At 38.2% G+C, this 19,980-nt stretch overlaps 2 protein-coding genes across 4 annotated transcripts; both read right to left on the bottom strand.

Annotated features, from left to right (window-relative positions):
- Nucleotides 1–1,432: 1,432 nt before the first annotated feature.
- Nucleotides 1,433–19,445, bottom strand: LOC104453070 (xylose isomerase). 3 transcript variants are annotated; one of them, XM_039316594.1, is made up of 21 exons: nucleotides 19,420–19,445; nucleotides 6,840–6,923; nucleotides 6,631–6,738; nucleotides 6,275–6,349; nucleotides 6,052–6,181; nucleotides 5,831–5,922; nucleotides 5,595–5,645; nucleotides 4,807–4,883; nucleotides 4,565–4,619; nucleotides 4,378–4,479; nucleotides 4,169–4,220; nucleotides 3,923–3,968; nucleotides 3,792–3,847; nucleotides 3,552–3,603; nucleotides 3,346–3,425; nucleotides 3,191–3,261; nucleotides 3,062–3,102; nucleotides 2,807–2,906; nucleotides 2,631–2,702; nucleotides 2,417–2,494; nucleotides 1,433–1,636 (listed from the first exon to the last, which is right to left on the bottom strand). In XM_039316594.1, exons 2-21 carry the CDS (start codon nucleotides 6,906–6,908, stop codon nucleotides 1,601–1,603), a joined length of 1,443 nt encoding a protein of 480 aa, XP_039172528.1. In that variant the 5' UTR covers nucleotides 6,909–6,923; nucleotides 19,420–19,445; the 3' UTR covers nucleotides 1,433–1,600. The 3 variants fall into 3 exon arrangements, with proteins under 3 accessions (XP_039172528.1, XP_039172526.1, XP_039172527.1); XM_039316592.1 differs by lacking the exon at nucleotides 19,420–19,445 and adding an exon at nucleotides 7,641–7,892; XM_039316593.1 differs by lacking the exon at nucleotides 19,420–19,445 and adding an exon at nucleotides 7,573–7,873.
- Nucleotides 8,924–13,944, bottom strand: LOC120295981 (serine carboxypeptidase-like 17). Its single transcript, XM_039317619.1, has 15 exons — nucleotides 13,820–13,944; nucleotides 13,598–13,734; nucleotides 11,976–12,052; nucleotides 11,566–11,688; nucleotides 11,312–11,414; nucleotides 11,162–11,199; nucleotides 10,969–11,070; nucleotides 10,595–10,687; nucleotides 10,343–10,495; nucleotides 10,006–10,077; nucleotides 9,799–9,917; nucleotides 9,488–9,601; nucleotides 9,317–9,371; nucleotides 9,142–9,200; nucleotides 8,924–9,011 (listed from the first exon to the last, which is right to left on the bottom strand). Exons 1-15 carry the CDS (start codon nucleotides 13,942–13,944, stop codon nucleotides 8,924–8,926), a joined length of 1,458 nt encoding a protein of 485 aa, XP_039173553.1.
- Nucleotides 19,446–19,980: the final 535 nt, after the last annotated feature.

Below are 19,980 nucleotides of genomic sequence, written 5' to 3'. Positions count from 1 at the left end.
GATAAGATTGATCAAAGGACTAGACCATTCATATTTGTTATAATATTATTAATTAAACAAATATTCTTTGATATGTATATGGTAATGTTAAAGCAATATAATTATTCTTATATCATATATGTATTATATTAAGATAGAAATAAAGTGAGTTTTGAACATTATTTTGTAAAGTGTATAGTAGATATTCGATTTATTTAGAAAAAAAATGCACTATTTTCTTCCCTATATTTTCAATTTCCTCAATCAATGACTGATAATACAAGAGTGCTTTTGGGAGAGATTAATATATCACTCGCCCTGTTTCAAGATAGAAAGTAAGTTCACCGGGGAATCCTGAGAGTCTAGATACCTATCTCTGAGAGAGTTCAGAGTGAGAGAGAAGACAAAGCCAGACCACGAAACACCAATAAACTTCATGTTTTTTTTAGAATTTATGAAGATCTCCATGCCGGCTCTATTCTAATGCTCATTGCGCATGCCTGCGATTCACAACCGACGCAGTAAAACGCTTGGTCGGACTCATATCTCGTGTTCCAAACAATTTCCCAATGACGCGGCATTCGTTGCCAGGGTCCCAATTCCGTCTTCCTCGAGCGAAGGATTTGGTTCTTTTAGGACCCATTTGAGTTATGAGAGTGTGCAGTGAGCAGTTGCAGGATTTTACTAGGAGAGGCCAACATCACGATCGCACTAAAAGAGGTCAATATCAGCAAGTGCACTTGTTTCTCAGATTAGATCAAAGGCTCCTCTTGAGTGGTTCCTCATGGTTAGGTTTTTGGATGAGCTTTTTGATGGTTTCAATCCATAAAATAAGCCACATTTGAACTTCTCAGTAAAGTAAAACTCGACATCTAAGCTTTTGGATGAGACTGAACACGTGCGCGTGTGCCTTCAGAGCCTTTGCGATCATCACTTGTTTAAATTTGTATTTGCATACGAGACGCGTAGATACAGCTACCTTCCATATCAATCGCAAGAAAACTCATCTAACATCATGCCGATCGTATAATTAAGGCTGAAAATCAGTAAAAACCCGTACTCTTCGGACAAATTTATCGCAATATGATCGATTCTATTGAACAAGCATCAAAACCAGCTCACTGCCAATGGGCGCTAGATGTCGACTAGTCTTGCCAATGTGTAATTTGTACTGTGGGGTGCATAAAGTGGAGTAACGATTAGCATGTGACAAAACAAATCAATCATAAACTATAAACTATATAACTTCTTAACTTTCACATTGAAACGCATCTTCTATGGCCATTGATCGGTCAAATCAAATCAATCAGATATCCGGCAACATCATATTTTTCCCTAAACATGAAAAATTCATGCATGAACGTAACAGTTCATAAACCCAGAAGCGAAAAGATGTAGCTACCTCTTTCGTATCAGAAAGAGCGTTAGAAAATACCACGTGCAAGTGCAGAAATAGGATAAAGATGCAATGATACTGCTCCAAGAACATAAAGGTTGAATTTGATTTACTAAAACCATCTGAGTTCAAGGAAACTAGAGTGTTATTGTGAAACTAGCATTAATCTCAGAGAACCATACAATCTTTCTAAGTTAACAAAAAAAGAAGGCACCCTTGCTTTATTTACAATGCAGACTGGAAAATCATCTCCGCAAGTTCCTGAAAATATGGCAAACAGGTACATCAGATCAAGCCATACCAACACCTGAAAAAGGATAATGCTTGCTAGGGAAAAATAAACTCCAAGATCAAGACTCTGTCAATATGCTATGATATAGAAGTAGATGGTGCTCGTCATCTACATATCAGATGGCGATGTGGGTGTATTCTGAGGTTACAGTATAAGGACATATGACGTTTCAAGTACTAGGTGTGGAAAGCACCCAAGATAATCAAGAGTAGCTCAGTGCAAAATTGTAGCCGAGAAAGGGATAGCATACTAGAGAAGTTCATAATTTGTAATTAATAGCAAACATTGTAGCTCCAATTCAATGTTTCAGAAACAACTTATCGAGGCAATGAACATATCAATATTTGACAGTTATATCTCCTATATTTGTCCTAATAACTCAACACACAAAAGAAAACACATTACTTAAAAGCACTTTGGTCCATTACGACAGCCAGTTAGTTAAGTCCTTGTTACATGAAACATGTGACATTATTTAATTAGGACTAAATCTTCATTGAGACATGCAAATGTGGCATCATTTGACTAACAGTGTTGTATTTAGCACTCTTAGGACCTACAACTTAAGATCAAGCAACCACTAGCCAAGTCATGTAGTAACACATTCTAAAGTTTTCCTAGTATTTAAAGCATCTGTATTAACTTAAAAAGGAAGATTAGAAGACTAGAAACATAAGCCAAGCACAGAACCTAAGAACAGAATTATAAAGTGAAGGATGTAAGGTCCTCATTAAGTCCTTCTATATTACCTGCTTGGCTGATGGAACCTTGGGCTCACCCCATTCCATAGCCTTCTTTTCAAGTGTTTCAAAATCCACCTTACCAGCCTGACGAAGAAAGTTCAGGATCAATCATAAAAATTAAAAAAAAAAAAAAAAGATAAAAATTAAAAATAAAGAGAGTGAAGAATCGATGCATATTTAAAGGGAATAGTAAGAGGACATGCTTGCTCTGAAGAAGTACCTCAATTTGTGCCCCGAATTCGGTATCAAAGCTCTCATATCGCTTCCTGACAAGTTCGTCCAGAGAACCATCCTATGTTTGAAAAGTAAGCATAATTAGTCATGTTGATTGAGGAGAAGTATCTAAACTGTCAGGACTAGGAACATCAATGAGTTGAACGAAAGTAATTAGTTCACCTCAATCAGCTTGGCAACATTTCGGAGCCCACGAGCCAAGGTGTCCATTCCGCCAATATGAGCGATGAACAAGTCTTCAACGTCTGTGCTTTCTCTTCGTCTACAATATTACACAAACAACATTTATACTTCAGTGAAATGAAGCATTAAAAACAATACTAGGCCAAATCCATATTATGACTCATAGCCTCTATAATCAGTATTAATCCAAAAAAGAGAAAAGACCCATTGAGAAGAGAAGAAAAGGATGCTTACAGTTTGGCATCAAAATTGATGCCCCCTGGTGCCAATCCTCCCTATGAAAGGCAAGGATGAAGAACATAGTTAGAAAGTTCCCAACAAGACTTTTTAACTATCCAAAAGCAAAATTAATTTTTGACTTACATTTCTGACCACACTGAGCATGACCAAAGTCGCCTCTCCAATATCAGTGAGGAACTGATCGGTGTCCCATCCTGTCAACGATTGCATTACATAATTACTAATACTATTAAGATGTTTTAATTGCGCATATTCCAGATTTGGATATAGAAAAGTACCAATCTGTGGATCGCCAGTGTTGGCATCTAAGTTTCCAAATAGACCATTAAGTCTAGCAGTTTCTAGCTCGTGATGACAACTACAGAAATGAAAAAAGAAGTAAAGTTTCACCGAAGCAATGAGATCTTCAGGTACACAATCCAAGTTCAAGAACTTATTCGCAGCAAATCAGCATTCAGTTTTAGCATCACATAGCATGAAATACCTGTGCCCGGATAAAGTTGCATGGTTACACTCAACATTAATTTTAAATTCTCCTGCAAGGGGATGGACAGAGCAACATCAAGACATGGTTCTAAAATAGGCAGAAGAACTCAAAGTTAAAAAAAAAATTCCTTGGATTGCAGGTACACCAACACCAATTAACTTACATGAGTAAAGGAAAAGAACAACACAGCAATTCATTAATTCAATATTCCTACGCAGCAAATCATTTGATACTCACCTAAAAGGCCATACTTTCGCAGAAAACTGGCAGTTGTAGCAACATCCCAGTCATACCTGTAATAAGACTCCCATAAGTAAAGGTGATTCATGGAAGCTACTTTACCAATTTACACAGATGCAGAATCATACTGATGCTTTGTTGGCTCTTGAGGCTTAGGTTCAAGCAATAAAGTCCCTGGTTAAGCACATGGAAAAGGAAAATCAGGCAAAGCTGATATGGCAGGCAAAATAAACACTTAAATGGAAGAATTTCAGTGGCAGAGCTAACGGATGCTAAATATAAAAGAGTCCGAAACACAAATCCAAATAATCCCAATCCAATAGAACATTAATTCTATTAGAACTGCTCCATTTAAATGTCAAGAAAGACGTCACCGTTGAATCCAATCTTCTTCTTATAGGCAACAGCTGCTTCAAGGAACCTTGCCTGTCGATTATGATGAAAGGTATTTTAAAGATAGGATGTTAAGCTGAGTTGAAGGAAAATGTAAAATACTAGATGATTAAGGTGATGCGGCCAGTATCAAGCAAGCTTAGAAGGCAAAAGTTCCAAGAGTAACATAAGCGCAGGCTATCAAACACACCATGTGATCCAGCTCTCGTCCCATGTCAGTATTCAATAAAGTTTGATATCCTTCACGACCACCCCAGAAGACATAGTTTTCTCCTCCTAAATAGTGAGTGACCTGTCCACGTAAAGCCATAAGATATAGTATTAACCAGAAGTTGCGACAGAAAAAAAAGATACAACAGCTTCCAAAAAATGTTTACCTCAATGGCTTTCTTGACTTGAGCAGCAGCATATGCATATACCTCAACTTCAGGGCTATTGAAAACAAATGCATTATATGGTTATATACATGCTAAGTTTATAAACACCGTCATTCTATAGATAAGTATGCATAGTCATGTATATTACCTGGTGGCACCTCCATGCATTATATGGTTATATACACGCTAAGTTTATAAATACCGTCATTCTATAGATAAGTATGCATAGTCATGTATAGTACCTGGTGGCACCTCCATGCATGTATCGGGGATGCACAAACAATTGAGCTGTACCCCACAAAGGACGGATTTCAGTTCCCTGTATGCCAAAGAGAACTCAACTATGAGGCCAGAGTATTTGTGGACCTACAGGGAGCTTAATTCACTTGTGTCGTGGGAGACATAAACTATTTTTTAATTTGATGCATTCCTGTTCAAGCCAACCAAAAAAGGGAGTCTTACCTGCATTCACTCGTATCATTCTATAGCATATTGACCAATAATGGCTGATGCTTAACAAGATAACATGGACATCCAATAAATTATAACAAACAATTGCTAGATCTCATCTTACTCGAGACATAACAGATAGTCTAGAGCAGAAATAAAAAGAACTTCCTTGATGGAACTATACAAGTCGAGAGACTTCCCTCCGAAATTCTATTGCATTCAACGAATTAAGCTCAGAATATCAAGAACATGGAAACATGAGTTAGAAACCATGCTTTCAAGTCCCAACATCAAGTTTGATCATATTTTAGAAAGTAGGAGCAAAAGACCCTCACAGCTTAGGAATACACTTTATGAATAAAGGACTCTCAGAAATAATATGAAATCAGCATCCATCCAAACACTCCATCAATCAACGCTGAGCCAATGCTTCTAATATAGAAAATTCAGAGTCTGGTTAAGGATTTTCATGTGTTCAAGCAATGGGCTAGAGGACTTCATTAATTGCGTAATGAAGGCATCATAGAAGTGCTACAGCTGTAACAAAACCAATCATTATTTTGTTTGTCCAGGAGTCTACCTGCAGCTCCTTCGCAAGGGCCACTACTTCATCCAAGTTCGCATTAGATTCCTGTGACAGTAACGACAAAGAGCAAACTTAAACTCAACTGCTGGATTAAGAATTTTCATGGGCAGCTGCGTCAGAACAAGTTAAGAACGGGCATTTCAAACTTTTTTTCTAAGATCATTGTCCTGAGCAACCAAAATCTACATATGAACTTGTAATACCAAAACTGACTTCAACTATTTACTCACCTCCAATGTCTTGCCATCAGGAGCTATATCCCTGTCATGGAAGCACCATCGATCAACTCCAAGTTTCTTCAAGAACTCAAAGTTGGCCCTCACTGTTTTGTTCATCGAATGCAGAATAAAATAAAAAGTTATTAGCACTGATACCTATATACAATCCAAACTGAGGTATTTTCCAAACTGGAACACAGTTATTGTTGACTTCCTAGATAAACAGTTCTTACTTCTCCTTTTGGCCATAGCTAAAGAATTTGTGCCATCCTCCCAGGGCCAAAACTTCGTGGCAGAACCAAATGGGTCACCTCCTGTTCCCCTGAATGTGTGCCAAAAGGCAACGCTAAATCTAAGCCAATCCTGCAACATCAGCCAGCTATCAATATTTATAACCTGCCCAACTGATCGGCAAAGCAAAAAGAAAAAATCACCAAGGAAGGAAACAGAACTCACCTTCATTTTCTTGCCTAGTATCTCCTCTTCAGCGTTATACCACTTATATGCCAGTGGGTTCTTGCTTGAAGGACCCTAAATGAGAAGCACATTGTTTTAATTGAGAATCTCAACCAGCAGGCACTTCCAGCAGTATATAACAAAGTTCAAAATTAGACTTTTGAGTTCTCAAGCAAAATTATTGAATTTTCTTTCAGTGCATACAACAAAATCTTGTTTACTACTTTAACCTGCATGTAGCAGCTAAAACGAAACACGATCTGCTGTGCAAACTTTTGCAGGCCCTAACACAAAGTCAAAGAAGTAAAATTGCAACGAAATCGAAGCTAAACAGACCCTTCTCCAAAAAGCCTCACCTCATACTTAATGTTAGGAATGCCCGGGAAAAATTCTCCTTTCCAATCATCAGCATCACCACATTCACCGCCAAGGTCATTGGCAGGGCATGTCGGCGGAGCGGCAACCTGTTTGCATAATTCAACCCGAATCGCAATGGTTTCAAATTCAAATTTGAAAAATCAAAAACACAAGACTACGGGAGAGAGGAAAAAAAAGGGAACTTTACCACTCCAGCTATAGCCAGACTAGCACAGAGAAGAACAAACAAAATCTTCCCCAACTCCATTCTTTTCATGCGCGCAATCTATCTCTGCAACACAAACAGCAGTACCGATTACATTACAATCAATTCAAATCGAAACAAACAAACCGAAAAAGAACAAAAGAAAAAAACCGAAATCACCCATCGACCCAAATTCCAAAATCAGTGTGTAACCCCCCCAAAATCATCAGACATGTAAGCAAACAGGTTTACATCATCATCGACACAAACAAGCAGCAGCAACTCCACTGATCACTCGGAAAGCACAGCATCTAACGTTTCAAGCATGCAAAGGAAATCAAAACCCAGAAAGTAAAAAAGAAAGCAGTGGAAAATCAACCGCAGAACTTCTACAAGAAACTAAAGCTTCACCCGAAACAGCCGTGGCCTTGCGAAAGCTACACAGTCGATCAAAGCCCCCTCGACAGACGAAGACTGCTTATGCGGCAGCGGAGAAGACTGACATATTTATAAGAAAATACCATAAACCCAGGAAAAATCCTACCCAAAATCGAATTGGGTCGGCAGAGACATCATCACCGACACAACCAAGCAGGCAAGTAACACCCCCAGAATCATCAGACACGTAAGCAAACACATTCACATCATCATCGACACAAACAAGCAGCAGCAATTCCACTGATCACTCGGGGAAACACAGCATCTAACTTCTCACGTATGCAAAGGAAACCAATACCCCAGGAAAGACCAAAGAAAGCAGCGGAAAATCAACCCAAGAACGTCCACAGAAAACTAGAACTTCACCCCGAGACAGCCGTGGGCGTGCGAAAGCTGCAGAGCCGATCAAAGCCTCTCTCGACAGACGAAGACTGCTTATGCGGGCAGTGGCCAAGACGACTTCTTTATAAAGAAAACTACAGGAACCCAGGATAAATCCAACCCGAAATCGAAGTGGGTCGGGAGAGATTTTCGAAAAGCGTGGGGATTTCTGCCGTGGAGCCTATCTGGAAGCTAGTTTCGTGCCAAATCCGTCGCGCTTTTCTGGGATGACGACGATAATTGTTAAAGATAAAGATAAAACATCGTATCTCTTTGACTTATCATCGGAAGTCGCGAAACTAATGGGCTTAAAAATAGATAAATAAAAAATGATTATGTGCATCACAGAAATTAGAAAATTAAAGAGGAGAGAGGAAAAAAAATTAATTAAAAAATATAGGGATCACGAGATGGAAACCTGATGAGTCAATGCTTTCCGCACTCGAGTTGGAAAATTCTTGGAAACTTAAAAGGGGTTCAAAGATGGATAAGGACTCCACGAGGGGTGTGATGGTACAGAGCAGGACTAGAATAGAAATAAACATAGGATTAGGATTATCTATATTTACTATTAGGTTTAGGAGAGTTTGATTTATTGTCCAAATTTGGATCACATTTATCCGTTAGAAATTCGATGCGTTATCTGACCGTTTATTACGTCTCTTGAACTTCATTTGATCGATGAAATATTAAATTGACAAGATTAGATACAGTGCGATATGATGACTTAACATACACAAATTTTTGTAGTGTTTTGATAGACTTACTATGATAGGGCTAAAAACATCAAATATATAGATCATGGAAAAAACCAGACATGTGTCAACTTGTAACCATAGCCTAGCTAGTTGCCTTATTGCGATAGCCATTTGAAACCTATCCGGGTGCGCCACTACTCGTGTGAGTGAGAGCGAGAAAAGGACAAATCACTTTTATTTTATGTTATTCGGGTGGCATAATCTAATCCTACCGATATGGCCCAGATAACTTATCCGATATGTAAGTGAGTCATATATATATTATTTTTTTGGTAAAATGTAAGTGAGTCATATTTAGATTTATGCTATCCAAGTTCAAGGATATTCCGTCTATAGCACCGTAATTTCACTGCATAACAATCAAAATCATCCATCAAGTCTCACTTTGGAAGGTTTAGTACGAGGGGTCATGATCAACTCCCAACAGAAAGAGAAGTGATGACGATCAATTGCATAATATGCGGAAGGATCATGTACAGGCATCTCTCTTCAAATCATTTAACAAATTCTTCAGGCCGTCGATCCATGACCATCGGCATCGGCATCTGCATCAACACTGTGATCCCAAATTCCCCAATTGAAAACTTGCATTATTTGACTGATTACACCGGTTTTACGGATACAAAATTTATGACAAAGCAAGGAGAAAAGAATCCGAAACTATTGCATATCAAGCTAGTCTCCTCAGTCCTCCGGTCGCAAGTTAGATTGGATAGTAATGGATGAACCTTCGAAACATCTCGTAACACTCTCGTCGCTTGTTCGCTTGAGGCGGATGACCAGCCCCCTGCAGTACATGCACGAAAAACACGCGCGTGCATGCGCAGACAAATGATTTAACTTCTGAGAAGAAAGCAAGTAATTCGTAAAGACGAAAGATTCAGAGAGAAATATTGATCTTGCCTTGATACTGGCATAGGTCAGTCTGTAACCGTGTTCCGAATACTTGATGGTATAACTGCATATGTCAAATAATTCAGAAAGGATTCAGGACTCTGTAATCACAAAACAGAAAAGAAAAAACCAAACCAGAAAGGATTAAAGAGATGAGAACGTCCGCTTGAGAATACTGACCCGGCAATCTGGCCATCGACAAGCCATGGTCGCCAATCATTCACAATCGTCAGGTCAAGCACCTTGACCCACTGTTGCGTTCCGGTGCTTGGGATGGTGAGGTCGTGATCACCACTGTGAAAACAAGAAAGTTTCACAACAGTTCAGCAAGAGAGCAAAACCACTTCAATTAGAGTGAAACAGTAATCAGCTGAAAAGCAGCAGATTTTTCTCATCTCGACCATGGGAAACTTCGACTTATGCCTCGATCAGCATGGATTTGGATAGAGGAACTATGAGGTAGGACATGGAACAAGAATGTTTGAATTTACTTGTATACGAGAACTTGCAACCCTTTGGTGCTAAGGTTCTTGTGAACATCGAGGACACTGTCCACATCCTTTGTGTACTGCAGTGACTTGTTGCATCTAACCCAGTCACCAACTGTTCCCTGGTTATAGAGATCAAAACAACGAAATTAAGTAGCAACTTTAAGACTATGAGCTTCTTTGAGAATGATGCGAGCACTGAGAGTGTACCAGCCGCACGCCAAGAGCTTCCTGAACACTTTGATCGTTTGCCCACCAGTAGGACATGGCATGGATGAAGTTCTGCAGATAAAGTCAATGCATGTTAGTACTCTTCATACACCGTGAAGCTAATCAAGACCAATGCCAGACATTGATTTTTCACTAAAATTTGCTCAACAAATTGGAGATTTGTATGTGAGACTCGAAGCAACATGGTTGGTCATGCTGAAATGAACGATGATACCATACTAGATTGCTTGATCTACAAGTCTTGGGTGTAATTTTGTTGAAGATTTAGTACTTATTGCTGAGACAAAACAAGTCTGCAGAGAGAGAAGAGACTCACGTGGCACCAAAATTCAGGGATCTTGGGAGGCGAGAGAATGAAGTTATCGGGGTTCTCTTCGAGAGATCTATAACTGAGCTCTCCACTGGATTTAGGGGATGCCCAGACGCATTTAGGCTCCAAAATGTCGTTTTTGTTTATGTCTTTGATAAGCTGCACAGAAAATGCAAATTCAATAACAAGAATCTCCACAATGATATAATTTCATGTGCTGCATGTAGTATGCATGAGAACAAGGTTTAAATCACTTACCCGAGAATAAATTTCATATGCCTCATAGCATTCAGGGGAGGATGTGCTTTCATCGATGTCAGTGTAACTAGCATTGCAACTCTCCTTCAACGTCTGCACGAGAACATTACATGATCGACATCAAATTCAGCAATCCCAGGAAAATGATTTTGCCACAAAACCAACTAAGCTAGAACTTCATGATGGGCTCATATAATGTTGACATAAAAGATGATCCATTCAGAAAACATGTGACCCTAGCAGCATCCTTGTGGGTTCAAATCAAGACATTCAGCGTAAGAAGAGTTGGCTGACTGTAATTCTATTTATTGCTTGAAATACAATTTTCCCATGAATTCAATACATCAAGTTGGCTATTTCACAAAGCAAAATACCTCATAGAGCTCATCATTTATAAGGCCAATCCGATGAGAAAATATAATTTTGGAGTTGTCGTTAATGTCTGCATCAATTCGTGGGCATCCAAGAATGTAACCCTGCAACAATGTAAAAAGCACAAATTACGGATTGCAATTATTAGGCTAGTCTGAATTATTACTTGAAGCCGAGCTTAGATTTCCCTTATACCTTGAGATTCAAGCGCGGGACAGCACCAGCTTCATTTTCTGAAATGTGCAATCAGTAGAGTTTGAGCATTACAACCCATTTTCAGAATGTTCAAAAACAGAAAGCTGAAACGAAAAATGTAACCTAGTATCAAAGCTCATGGCTACTTACCATTTACAATATGATGGACTAGGAGACTGCCAGAAATGCCGGAATAAGAATCAACGCCAATAAATAATTGGACTTTCAAATACTGTGGGTGTTGAATCAGCCACTGCATTCCAAACAAAGAACAAAATCTCATCAAATAAGCAGATCGACCTTCTAATTGATGCTTCTTAAGGGAAAAAAAAAAACAATTTACTCAATTGCATTCTCAGAAGTGAAAACCGAAATACAACATCACTTTGATGAATTTTACTCACTTTTCTCAAGAACTTATAGGTTTGCCAGCCAGCTTGTGTGTCTGAGGTGTACCAACCAGAGGCAGTTGTGGAATAAGAGAAGCCAGTACCGACTGGTGCATCAACGAACAAAATGCTTGCTGTCTGAAATTTATCACACTTATTACGCAAAAGCACCAGAAGGAAGAAAGAAAAAAAAATGACAAAAATCGAGAGATAAAAACATGTGATTTTGGGGCTATAAGCACATAAAACATCACAGAATTAGGCAGTCATTTGTCATGCTCAAAAATGAAAGGAGAACAAAGAATTCATACATTCAATAAGTGCATCAGTCCCAGGTGTCAACAAAGCTTTCAAGACTAAGAAAAACAATATACATGTTTAATGGGTAAAGTAAGATACGAAGAAATTTATCCGAAACAGAATACCTTTGTCCAAGAGTATGGATAGTACTCCAGCTGTGGCACACCTCCTTCATATTCAGTGATGTTGAATTGTAACGGACCTAAAAAAATTTAAAAGTCAGTGCCAAAATATCACCAATAATAACTTTTGCCAACGATTCTACTTCTTCAGGCTGTAATTATGCTAGAAAACCGAGCCAGATCAATTCTCAATCACTGATGGAAGATGAAAAACATGAAGTGTCTCCAAATTTGCAATGCTAATATGCATCAATTTAACAACATGGGTTGGGATGGACATTATGCAATCATTTGGGTCCTACTTTAGAGTTAAGCATTTCATAAATTTTCAATTCTCTGTAGACTTTCCGACTTGGAACAGCTAGAAAACGACTGGCAATTTCAAAATGGGATTCTCATAAAAGTGATTAAACTTCCATGAAACCGTTGTCAATTTCACATTCCCTATAAGAAGCCAAGCTTTTACAATTATCTCTAAACTCGAAAACAATATCGAGTGAGCTTTTTCTCCTCTAAGAGAGACCAAAGCACAAGATGGGACTTGATACTAAATATGCAACCATGAGTAACTGGAAAAACATTTGACTGTTTGGTATATAACTGCTTCTTGCTATAGTTCAGACTGAGAGCAACAAGTGAGACTAGTTGCACCACATATTATCAGCATCAACTGATCCTTTGGGCTACAGAAATCAAACAGGACTATTCAAAAAATAATGCAAGGTATATTAGAATTAAATGCAAAAGCAATATACTAAATAACGAGGCGACACTGGTCCACTTTGTTTATATTCTGAGTTACAATCTGCCACTTCCACTTAGTATACTAACTTTGCATACCAGTCTTAGTATATAGAAGAGCAAGACATGACGGACAAGTCTTGCTCATCAGTCTATTGGGCTGGTGCTCAGTATATACAAGTATGATTTGCCGTGTCTCAAGAATTAGTATTCAATATTGGTGCTTCCTACCACAAATTTAATCACGCAAGAACTTGAGTACTGCAACTGCATCTATCATCCCGGTTATTTGTCGGTTCATGACCCACCAGACAACATATTACTTCTGCTATTTCTTTTCATCCTTTCGCCCCTTGACAAAACAGAAATTCATTACAGATAGTGCAAAGTGACGAAAGCATCTGTCTGCCATTGTCCTCATTCAATAAACATTAGTTTCTTGTCTGAAAAAAAAAAGTTTCTCTTTAAATAGTCAACTTATGAATATTAACTGTCAATTTTAGAAAACTGACCTGTGGCCCCTATACGTTAAGGAAATATATATAAGTTTGCACTATGAACACAACAACAACAGAAACAACAAACCATGTTTTCCTGCCAGGTGGAGTCAGCTAATGAATCCTATAACGTCATTGTGCCTGATCCTATTCTAGTTTCTACCATGAATACAACTGCCCAAAATAAAACCCAAGAACTCAATTTTCTGGGAAGGTAAAATACAGGGTTTCCAATCCTAGCAGGGGAGGCGATCAAAATTGAATCTCGGAATAGTGAATATAGTCATGCCGATAGGGAAAATGTGTCCATAGTGATGGGATGGACTCGCATTCAAAAACGCCCCCTTGCACAACAAACCATGAAATGACAATTGAGAAAAGACTGACCATTTTCAAAAATGAGGCCATTAAAAGCAGAGCAACCAGGGCCTCCACTGTACCAGAGCAAAAGAGGGTCTTCTTTAGGGTTTCCCTCCGATTCAATGAAGTAGTAGAACATCTCCGCATCCGCAACAGAGATGTACCTAAACAATCAAGACAAACCCAACATCACAATTCTCTCTGTTTACCCTGAAGGAAAGCGAACAAGAACAAGAAAGAAACACCTACCCAGTCTCAAGCTTAAAGGGAAGTTCACCATCATAACCGGGAAGAGCCTTGACGATCTGGCCTCCCAAAGCTGCATTGGCCGAGAAGGCCACAAGAAGCAGCAAATGCAAGAAAATCTTGGTCATTTTCTTGGCGCCGCTTCACGCAGTTGCTGCTTCAGCAACAACTTTGTTCTTAATGAGGTTGACCTGGAGTAATCTGCTATTGTGGTTTTCAATCACTAATTCTCACGACGAAATAAGTGAAAATAGAAGAAGAAGATTTTATGGTTGAGCTAAGTTTGATGATATGAGTTGTTGTCATTTATTCAGGTTAGTTATTTCGAAGGTACAAGATTGGGCAAAGGACATAATAGCCAACCTCCTTGAAAGGAATCAAGCATCTTGTCAATCAGGTCAATTAAGACATGACAAAATTGACAAGAACGCACTACTAGCTGAAATCAAGACTCAAAAGACAAAAAGAGAAGTTTGAAAGAGGAGTTTGCACGAGTGAAAAAAGATAAGATATATCAATAGGTATTTAGTTTGTGCATATGATGCATCGTTGTGTTGGTTTTTTGTAGTGTTAGAGTTGGTAGGAAGTTTTCTAAGTCTTTCATGGTTCTCTATTTGTGTTGTGGTGATTTGGGGAGTAGGATTGAGATATTTTTTTGAAGGTGTAATTGACTTGGTGATACTTTGATATGAATGTAGCCACTTATATTTGAGATCAAGTCAATGGAGCTACAAAAAATTGACTGAAAGAACTATATTAGAATTTTACACAAAGGTTTAAGATTAAATTGACAAAATTAAAAAGTTTACAACTAAATTGACATATGCACAATAGGTTTGTGATTGATTGAGTATTTTTCTTGAAATAATGATTGTGTTCCCGCTTTATTTCATTTAGCGAACCAAACATCACGTATTACACAAAACAATTTCTTGAAAACCTACACGGTTCAATTATTAGCGAGGAGAATTACCAAAAAAGTCATAAACCTATTACAATTGTGCAGAGTTAGTCATAAACTTATTTTTTTGGCTGATTAAGTCTTAAACCTCTTGCAATTATATCAATTTAGTCTATCCGGCCAAATTGGGCCAATTGGCACTGATCGTCCAAATAACGCTAACGTAGACAATTTTTAAATAATATCTTTTTTTTCCTCGTTCTTCCTTCTTCCTTTGGCCGGTCGGCAATTGAGGGCCAGGCCAATGGCAGCTAGGCAAGGGCAAGCTCACCCAATCATTGGCGAGGCAAGCCCTTGGCAAGCTCAACCTCACTGTCGATAGGTGAGGGTGAGCCTGGCGAAAGCGAGCCGTGCCAAATCGACGGGGCTCGCCAAGCCACTGGCAAGGCTTGCCCTCGCCAAGCCACTAGCAAGGCTCGCCCTCGCCTAGTAACAGTAAGGTGAGCTAGCCCTTCTCCAGCTAGCCACTAACCGATTGCCTTAGTTCAACAACAACTAGAGGAAGAGGGAGAAAGGAGGGGGAAAAATGTGAAAATTCAATAAAATAAAATATTATTAAAAATTATTTGCATCGACGTTGGTTGGACAGTCAACGTCACAAGCATCCTCATTAGCCCCAGTTGGTCAAATTTGGCCTAATGGACTGAACTAGCTTAATTGAAAAGATTTATGACATAATTGCCAAAAAATAAGTTTAGAGCTTAATTAGCACAATTATAATAGGTTTATAACTTTTTTTTTATAATTCTCCAATTAGTAGCGTGGTTTTGTTTCAATTTCGGCTTGCATGATTTTGTTTCGATTTCGGCTTACACTTGTTCTAAGACTTAATCAAATTAGAATCATGCTAATCAAACTACTCTAGAGAAAATTTCACTCCATAGAGCTTGTAGATTTCCCGTCGTGAAACTTTAGAATTTTGAAATATTTAACTTATATGAATAACAAACAAGTGATCACAACTATTTCAAGTATATTTTTGTGGGCCAGAAACAATTTTAAATTGCTGTCAATCAAGCTCGCAGATTAGCGATTGGGAGTGGAGATGGAGCGGACAAAAGACTTGGGAATACGGGTGGACCAACCACATTTCCAATTTGTCGCTAACCAGCCCGTCTTTCTGGCTAGGGTAGGGCTGCTTCTTTTTTTTCCCTTCTCTCTTCAATATATTATTAGTTTTCAACCAACATGCGTAATGCATTCATAAATTTGTTAAGGAATACCTAGAATTTAATATGTTATATTGCATTATATTAGAAATCGTCAATAGAATGGGTGGATAAGAAATGTAATTGAGATGTAGCACGTGGGAGCGTGGTCTCCTTGGATTTTAGTTGTAAAGTCAAATTGGATCCCTGGAAGAAGTATATGGCCCAACAACATCCCCAAATCCAACGTATCTAATCGCAAGCACAGTGTTCTCTTTGAAGTGAGAATATAATTATGACTTTGTTTAGTTTGACAATATAAAAGAACGAATTTCAAGGAATAGATTGAGTTGTAAAATAATTGAAAATTTTACACCTTAAGTAGCATGGACTCTCAAGTTGATTCTTATTCCGCAGTCACTTGGAGTCACGTGACAAGAAGGCACTGTGTGAATCCTGGTTCCATATAAAATAACCTGCCTTTAATAGGCACAACTAAGTAGAACCCTCGCACTAGAAACAAACAAGTAATTAATATATATTCAAAATGCCATAGGACTCTCAAAAAGTAATTTTTGTCATAATTACTCTATTTATGAATGAGTAGAAAATTTAGAAGAAGATCAAGAGTGAGAATGACATATTGTAAACAAGTAGTATAAGATCAAGGATGTATTTATTTCACAAAAATGGATGATTTTAAAAATATTTTTAAAAATAATTATTTGTATCACTTGAAATAATTAATTAATGAAAAATATTTTATTATCATTATCAACAACAATTCATGTGTAAATATTTTTCTGAACAATGAAATTTTTTCTGTTAGTTCTTTTTTGTAAACAATACAATCAATTATTGTTTGGAAATTATTTATCAAATCATCTATTTTTCCAAAAAACAAACGAATCTAAGAATGTATTTTTTTTTCTTTTCAAATCATAAGAGATTTAATGGAATTTTTTTGTGTGAGGAGTTAGCATAAATTTTTAAAAAGATTTATCAAACAAAGCAGCACAACGGCAATTTAAGTAGTCTTTCTTCATAAATGGCTACTTCAATAGCCATGAGCAACCATTGAGACGTGCCGGCTTGCCATGTCATGCGAAGGCCATCCTTGGAATGAGCACGATTCATAATGAACGAACCACATTGACGTGACCCATCACAATAGTAGAGGGGTCATGCCAGGCACGCTCCACATAGTGTTGAGAGAGGGAAGGGTGGGAAGCAGGCACAAATATACCAATAGTCTACAATCAAGTTCTTAAACTTAATATTTGTGCAATTAAGTTCCTCCACTAGCTCCATCCAAATTGATGGATAGGGAATGATGCGCAGCTTCATTTATTGATTTCTCTCTCTTAGGTGTCATTAACTTAATTGAGTTGTCTACAGCGGTGAAAATGATGCCGGTTCTCCAACTTTAACTCTTCAAAAATATAAAACTCTAGAAACAATGAGCCCCAAGTTGGATTGCAATCCCTAATGTTGGCACAAGGAACCCTAATCCTCATATTGAAGAATAGCAAGTAGAAGAATTACGGAGCCAGCGTCTTAACCAAGGGCCATAACTTTCAATGATGTACACTTAGAGTAAACGCTATCGTGGTATTCAATCACCAATTATTATGGTGGAACAAGAAAAATCAAGATTAAGGATTTTATGGTTGAGCTAAGTTCAATGGTACAGATTGTTGCCATTTCTTTAAGCCATTTCTTTAAGTGGGTTAATTTGAAGATACCAAATCGAATAAAGGACATAATAGTCTACCTCTTTGAAAGAAATGAAGCATCTTGCTAAGCTAGTTGAGGCATGATGAGATCGATGTGAGCATATTTCTAGCTGAAATCAAGACTTAAAAGACAGAGAGATGTTTGAAGGATTTTCTTTTTGGTCAAAAAAAAATTTCGTTCATTTATTATAATCAAACATGAGAGGAATATAACAAGTTTCCGAGCAAAACAAATCCCAAAAGAACTGCAAAACAAAACAAAATCCAAAAACAAAAGAGCAAGACTTGCATCTCTAAGCACGCTATCGTCCCAAAAGATTAGATCCCTAATAGGCTAATAGCATCAAAGAACAATGAGCGCCGATCACCAAAATCATTAGTGATGAGCACACACGGAAATCTTTCCCTCTAGAAACTGTGACTTGCAATGTGCACCATAAATTCAGCGTCCTCAATACTACACCATATGGAGACAACAACAACAACAATAACATGTTGAACCAATATATCTCAAACACTTTTAAGAAACTCCCATATCTAGATATAGACCGGGAGATGAGAGCTTCCACTGAATCTTCGAGAAGTCATAGAACCACAACTCAAGCATCCTGCTAGTTAGATTGATGATGACGTTCTCACAAAATTTGTAACTGCAAGCAAATTTATTCACTATGATGCGCAAATAAAAGCAACAATAACAAGTGCCAAACAAGCGCAAAATAAGCAAGACGTTTGGTAAAGTTTCCGTTCCGGAAAATAATTTTTAAATAAAAATAATTTTTTTTTTCTGTTCTTGGGACTAATTTCTGAGTATAAGAATATACTTGGTAACAACAAAAAATTTCTACTCCAGGAATAGAAATGTGTTTGATAAACTTGTATAATTTTATTATTTCTTTCTATTATTATATTTCAATAAAAATGCATTTGGTAAATTTTACCACTCCTGTTATAGCCAGACTAGCACAAAGAAGAACAAACAAAATCTTCCCCAACTCCATTCTTTTCATGCGCGCAATCTATCTCTGCAACACAAACAGCAATACCGATTACATTACAATCAATCCAAATCGAAACAAACAAACCAAAAAAGAACAAAAGAAAAAAATCAAAATCACCCATCGACCCAAATTCCAAAACCAGTGTGCAACCCCGCCCAAAAAAAAATCATCAGACATGTAAGTAAACAGGTTTACATCATCATCGACACAAACAAGCAGCAGCAACTCCACTGATCACTCGGGAGGCACAGCATCTAACGTTTCACGTATACAAAGGAAATCAAAACCCAGGAAAAAAAAAAAAAAAAAAGAAAGAAAGCAGCGGAAGATCAACCGCGTAACTTCTACAAGAAACTAAAGCTTCACCCGAAACAGCCGTGGGCCTGCGAAAGCTACAGAGTCGATCAAAGCCCCTCGACAGACTAAGACTGCTTATGCGGCAGCGGAAAAGACTGACATATTTACAAGAAAATACCATAAATCCAGGAAAAATCCTACCCAAATTCGAATTGGGTCGGCAGAGACATCATCACCGACACAACCAAGCAGGCAAGTGACACCCCGAAATCATCAGACATGTAAGCAAACACATTCAAATCATCATCAACACAAACAAGCAGCAGCAATTCCACTGATCACTCGGGGAAACACTGCATCTAACTTCTCACGTATGCAAAGGAAACCAATACCCCAGGAAACACCAAAGAAAGCAGCGGAAAATCAACCCAAGAACGTCCACAGAAAACTAGAGCTTCACCCGAGACAGCCGTGGGCGTGCGAAAGCTGCAGAGTCGATCAAAGCCTCTCTCGACAGACGAAGACTGCTTATTGCCGGCGGTGGCCAAGACGACTTCTTTATAAGAAAACGACAGGAACCCAGGAGAAATCCAACCCGAAATCGAAGTGGGTCGGGAGAGATTTTCGAAAAGCGTGGGGATTGCTGCCGTGGGGCTTATCTGGAAGCTAGTTTCATGCCAAATCCGTCACGCTTTTCTGGCGTAAGTGATGATGACGATGACGACGATAATTGTTGGAAAGATAAAGATAAAACATCGTATCTCTTTGACTTATCATCGGAAGTCGCGAAACTAATGGGCTTAAAAATAGATAAATAAAAAATGATTATGTGCTTCACAGAAATTAGAAATTAAAAGGAGAGAGGAAAAAAAAATTAATTCAAAATACAGGGATCACGAGATGGAAACCTGATGAGTCAATGGTTTCTGCACTCGAGTTGGAAAATTCTTGGAAACTTAAAAGGGGTTCAAAGATGGATAAGGACTCCACGAGGGGTGTGATGGTACAGAGCAGGACTAGG

The sequence above is a fragment of the Eucalyptus grandis genome, chromosome 7 (genome assembly GCF_016545825.1).
Source record: "Eucalyptus grandis isolate ANBG69807.140 chromosome 7, ASM1654582v1, whole genome shotgun sequence".
NCBI lineage: Eukaryota > Viridiplantae > Streptophyta > Magnoliopsida > Myrtales > Myrtaceae > Eucalyptus > Eucalyptus grandis.
This window is presented reverse-complemented; position numbering and strand designations above follow the sequence as displayed.

Excerpts from the sequence above, each read along its gene's own strand:
- LOC104453070 (XM_039316594.1), bottom strand. The coding sequence starts at position 6,908 with ATGAAAAGAATGGAGTTGGGGAAGATTTTGTTTGTTCTTCTCTGTGCT. Across the intron at positions 3,262-3,345 it reads CACTGGCGATCCACAGATTG|GATGGGACACCGATCAGTTC; the intron begins GTACTTTTCTAT and ends AATCGTTGACAG. Across the intron at positions 1,637-2,416 it reads AGGTTCCATCAGCCAAGCAG|GAACTTGCGGAGATGATTTT; the intron begins GTAATATAGAAG and ends CCATATTTTCAG.
- LOC120295981 (XM_039317619.1), bottom strand. The coding sequence starts at position 13,944 with ATGACCAAGATTTTCTTGCATTTGCTGCTTCTTGTGGCCTTCTCGGCC. Across the intron at positions 11,415-11,565 it reads CCTATAAGTTCTTGAGAAAA|TGGCTGATTCAACACCCACA; the intron begins GTGAGTAAAATT and ends TTTGGAATGCAG. Across the intron at positions 9,372-9,487 it reads GTCGATGGCCAGATTGCCGG|TTATACCATCAAGTATTCGG; the intron begins GTCAGTATTCTC and ends TGACATATGCAG.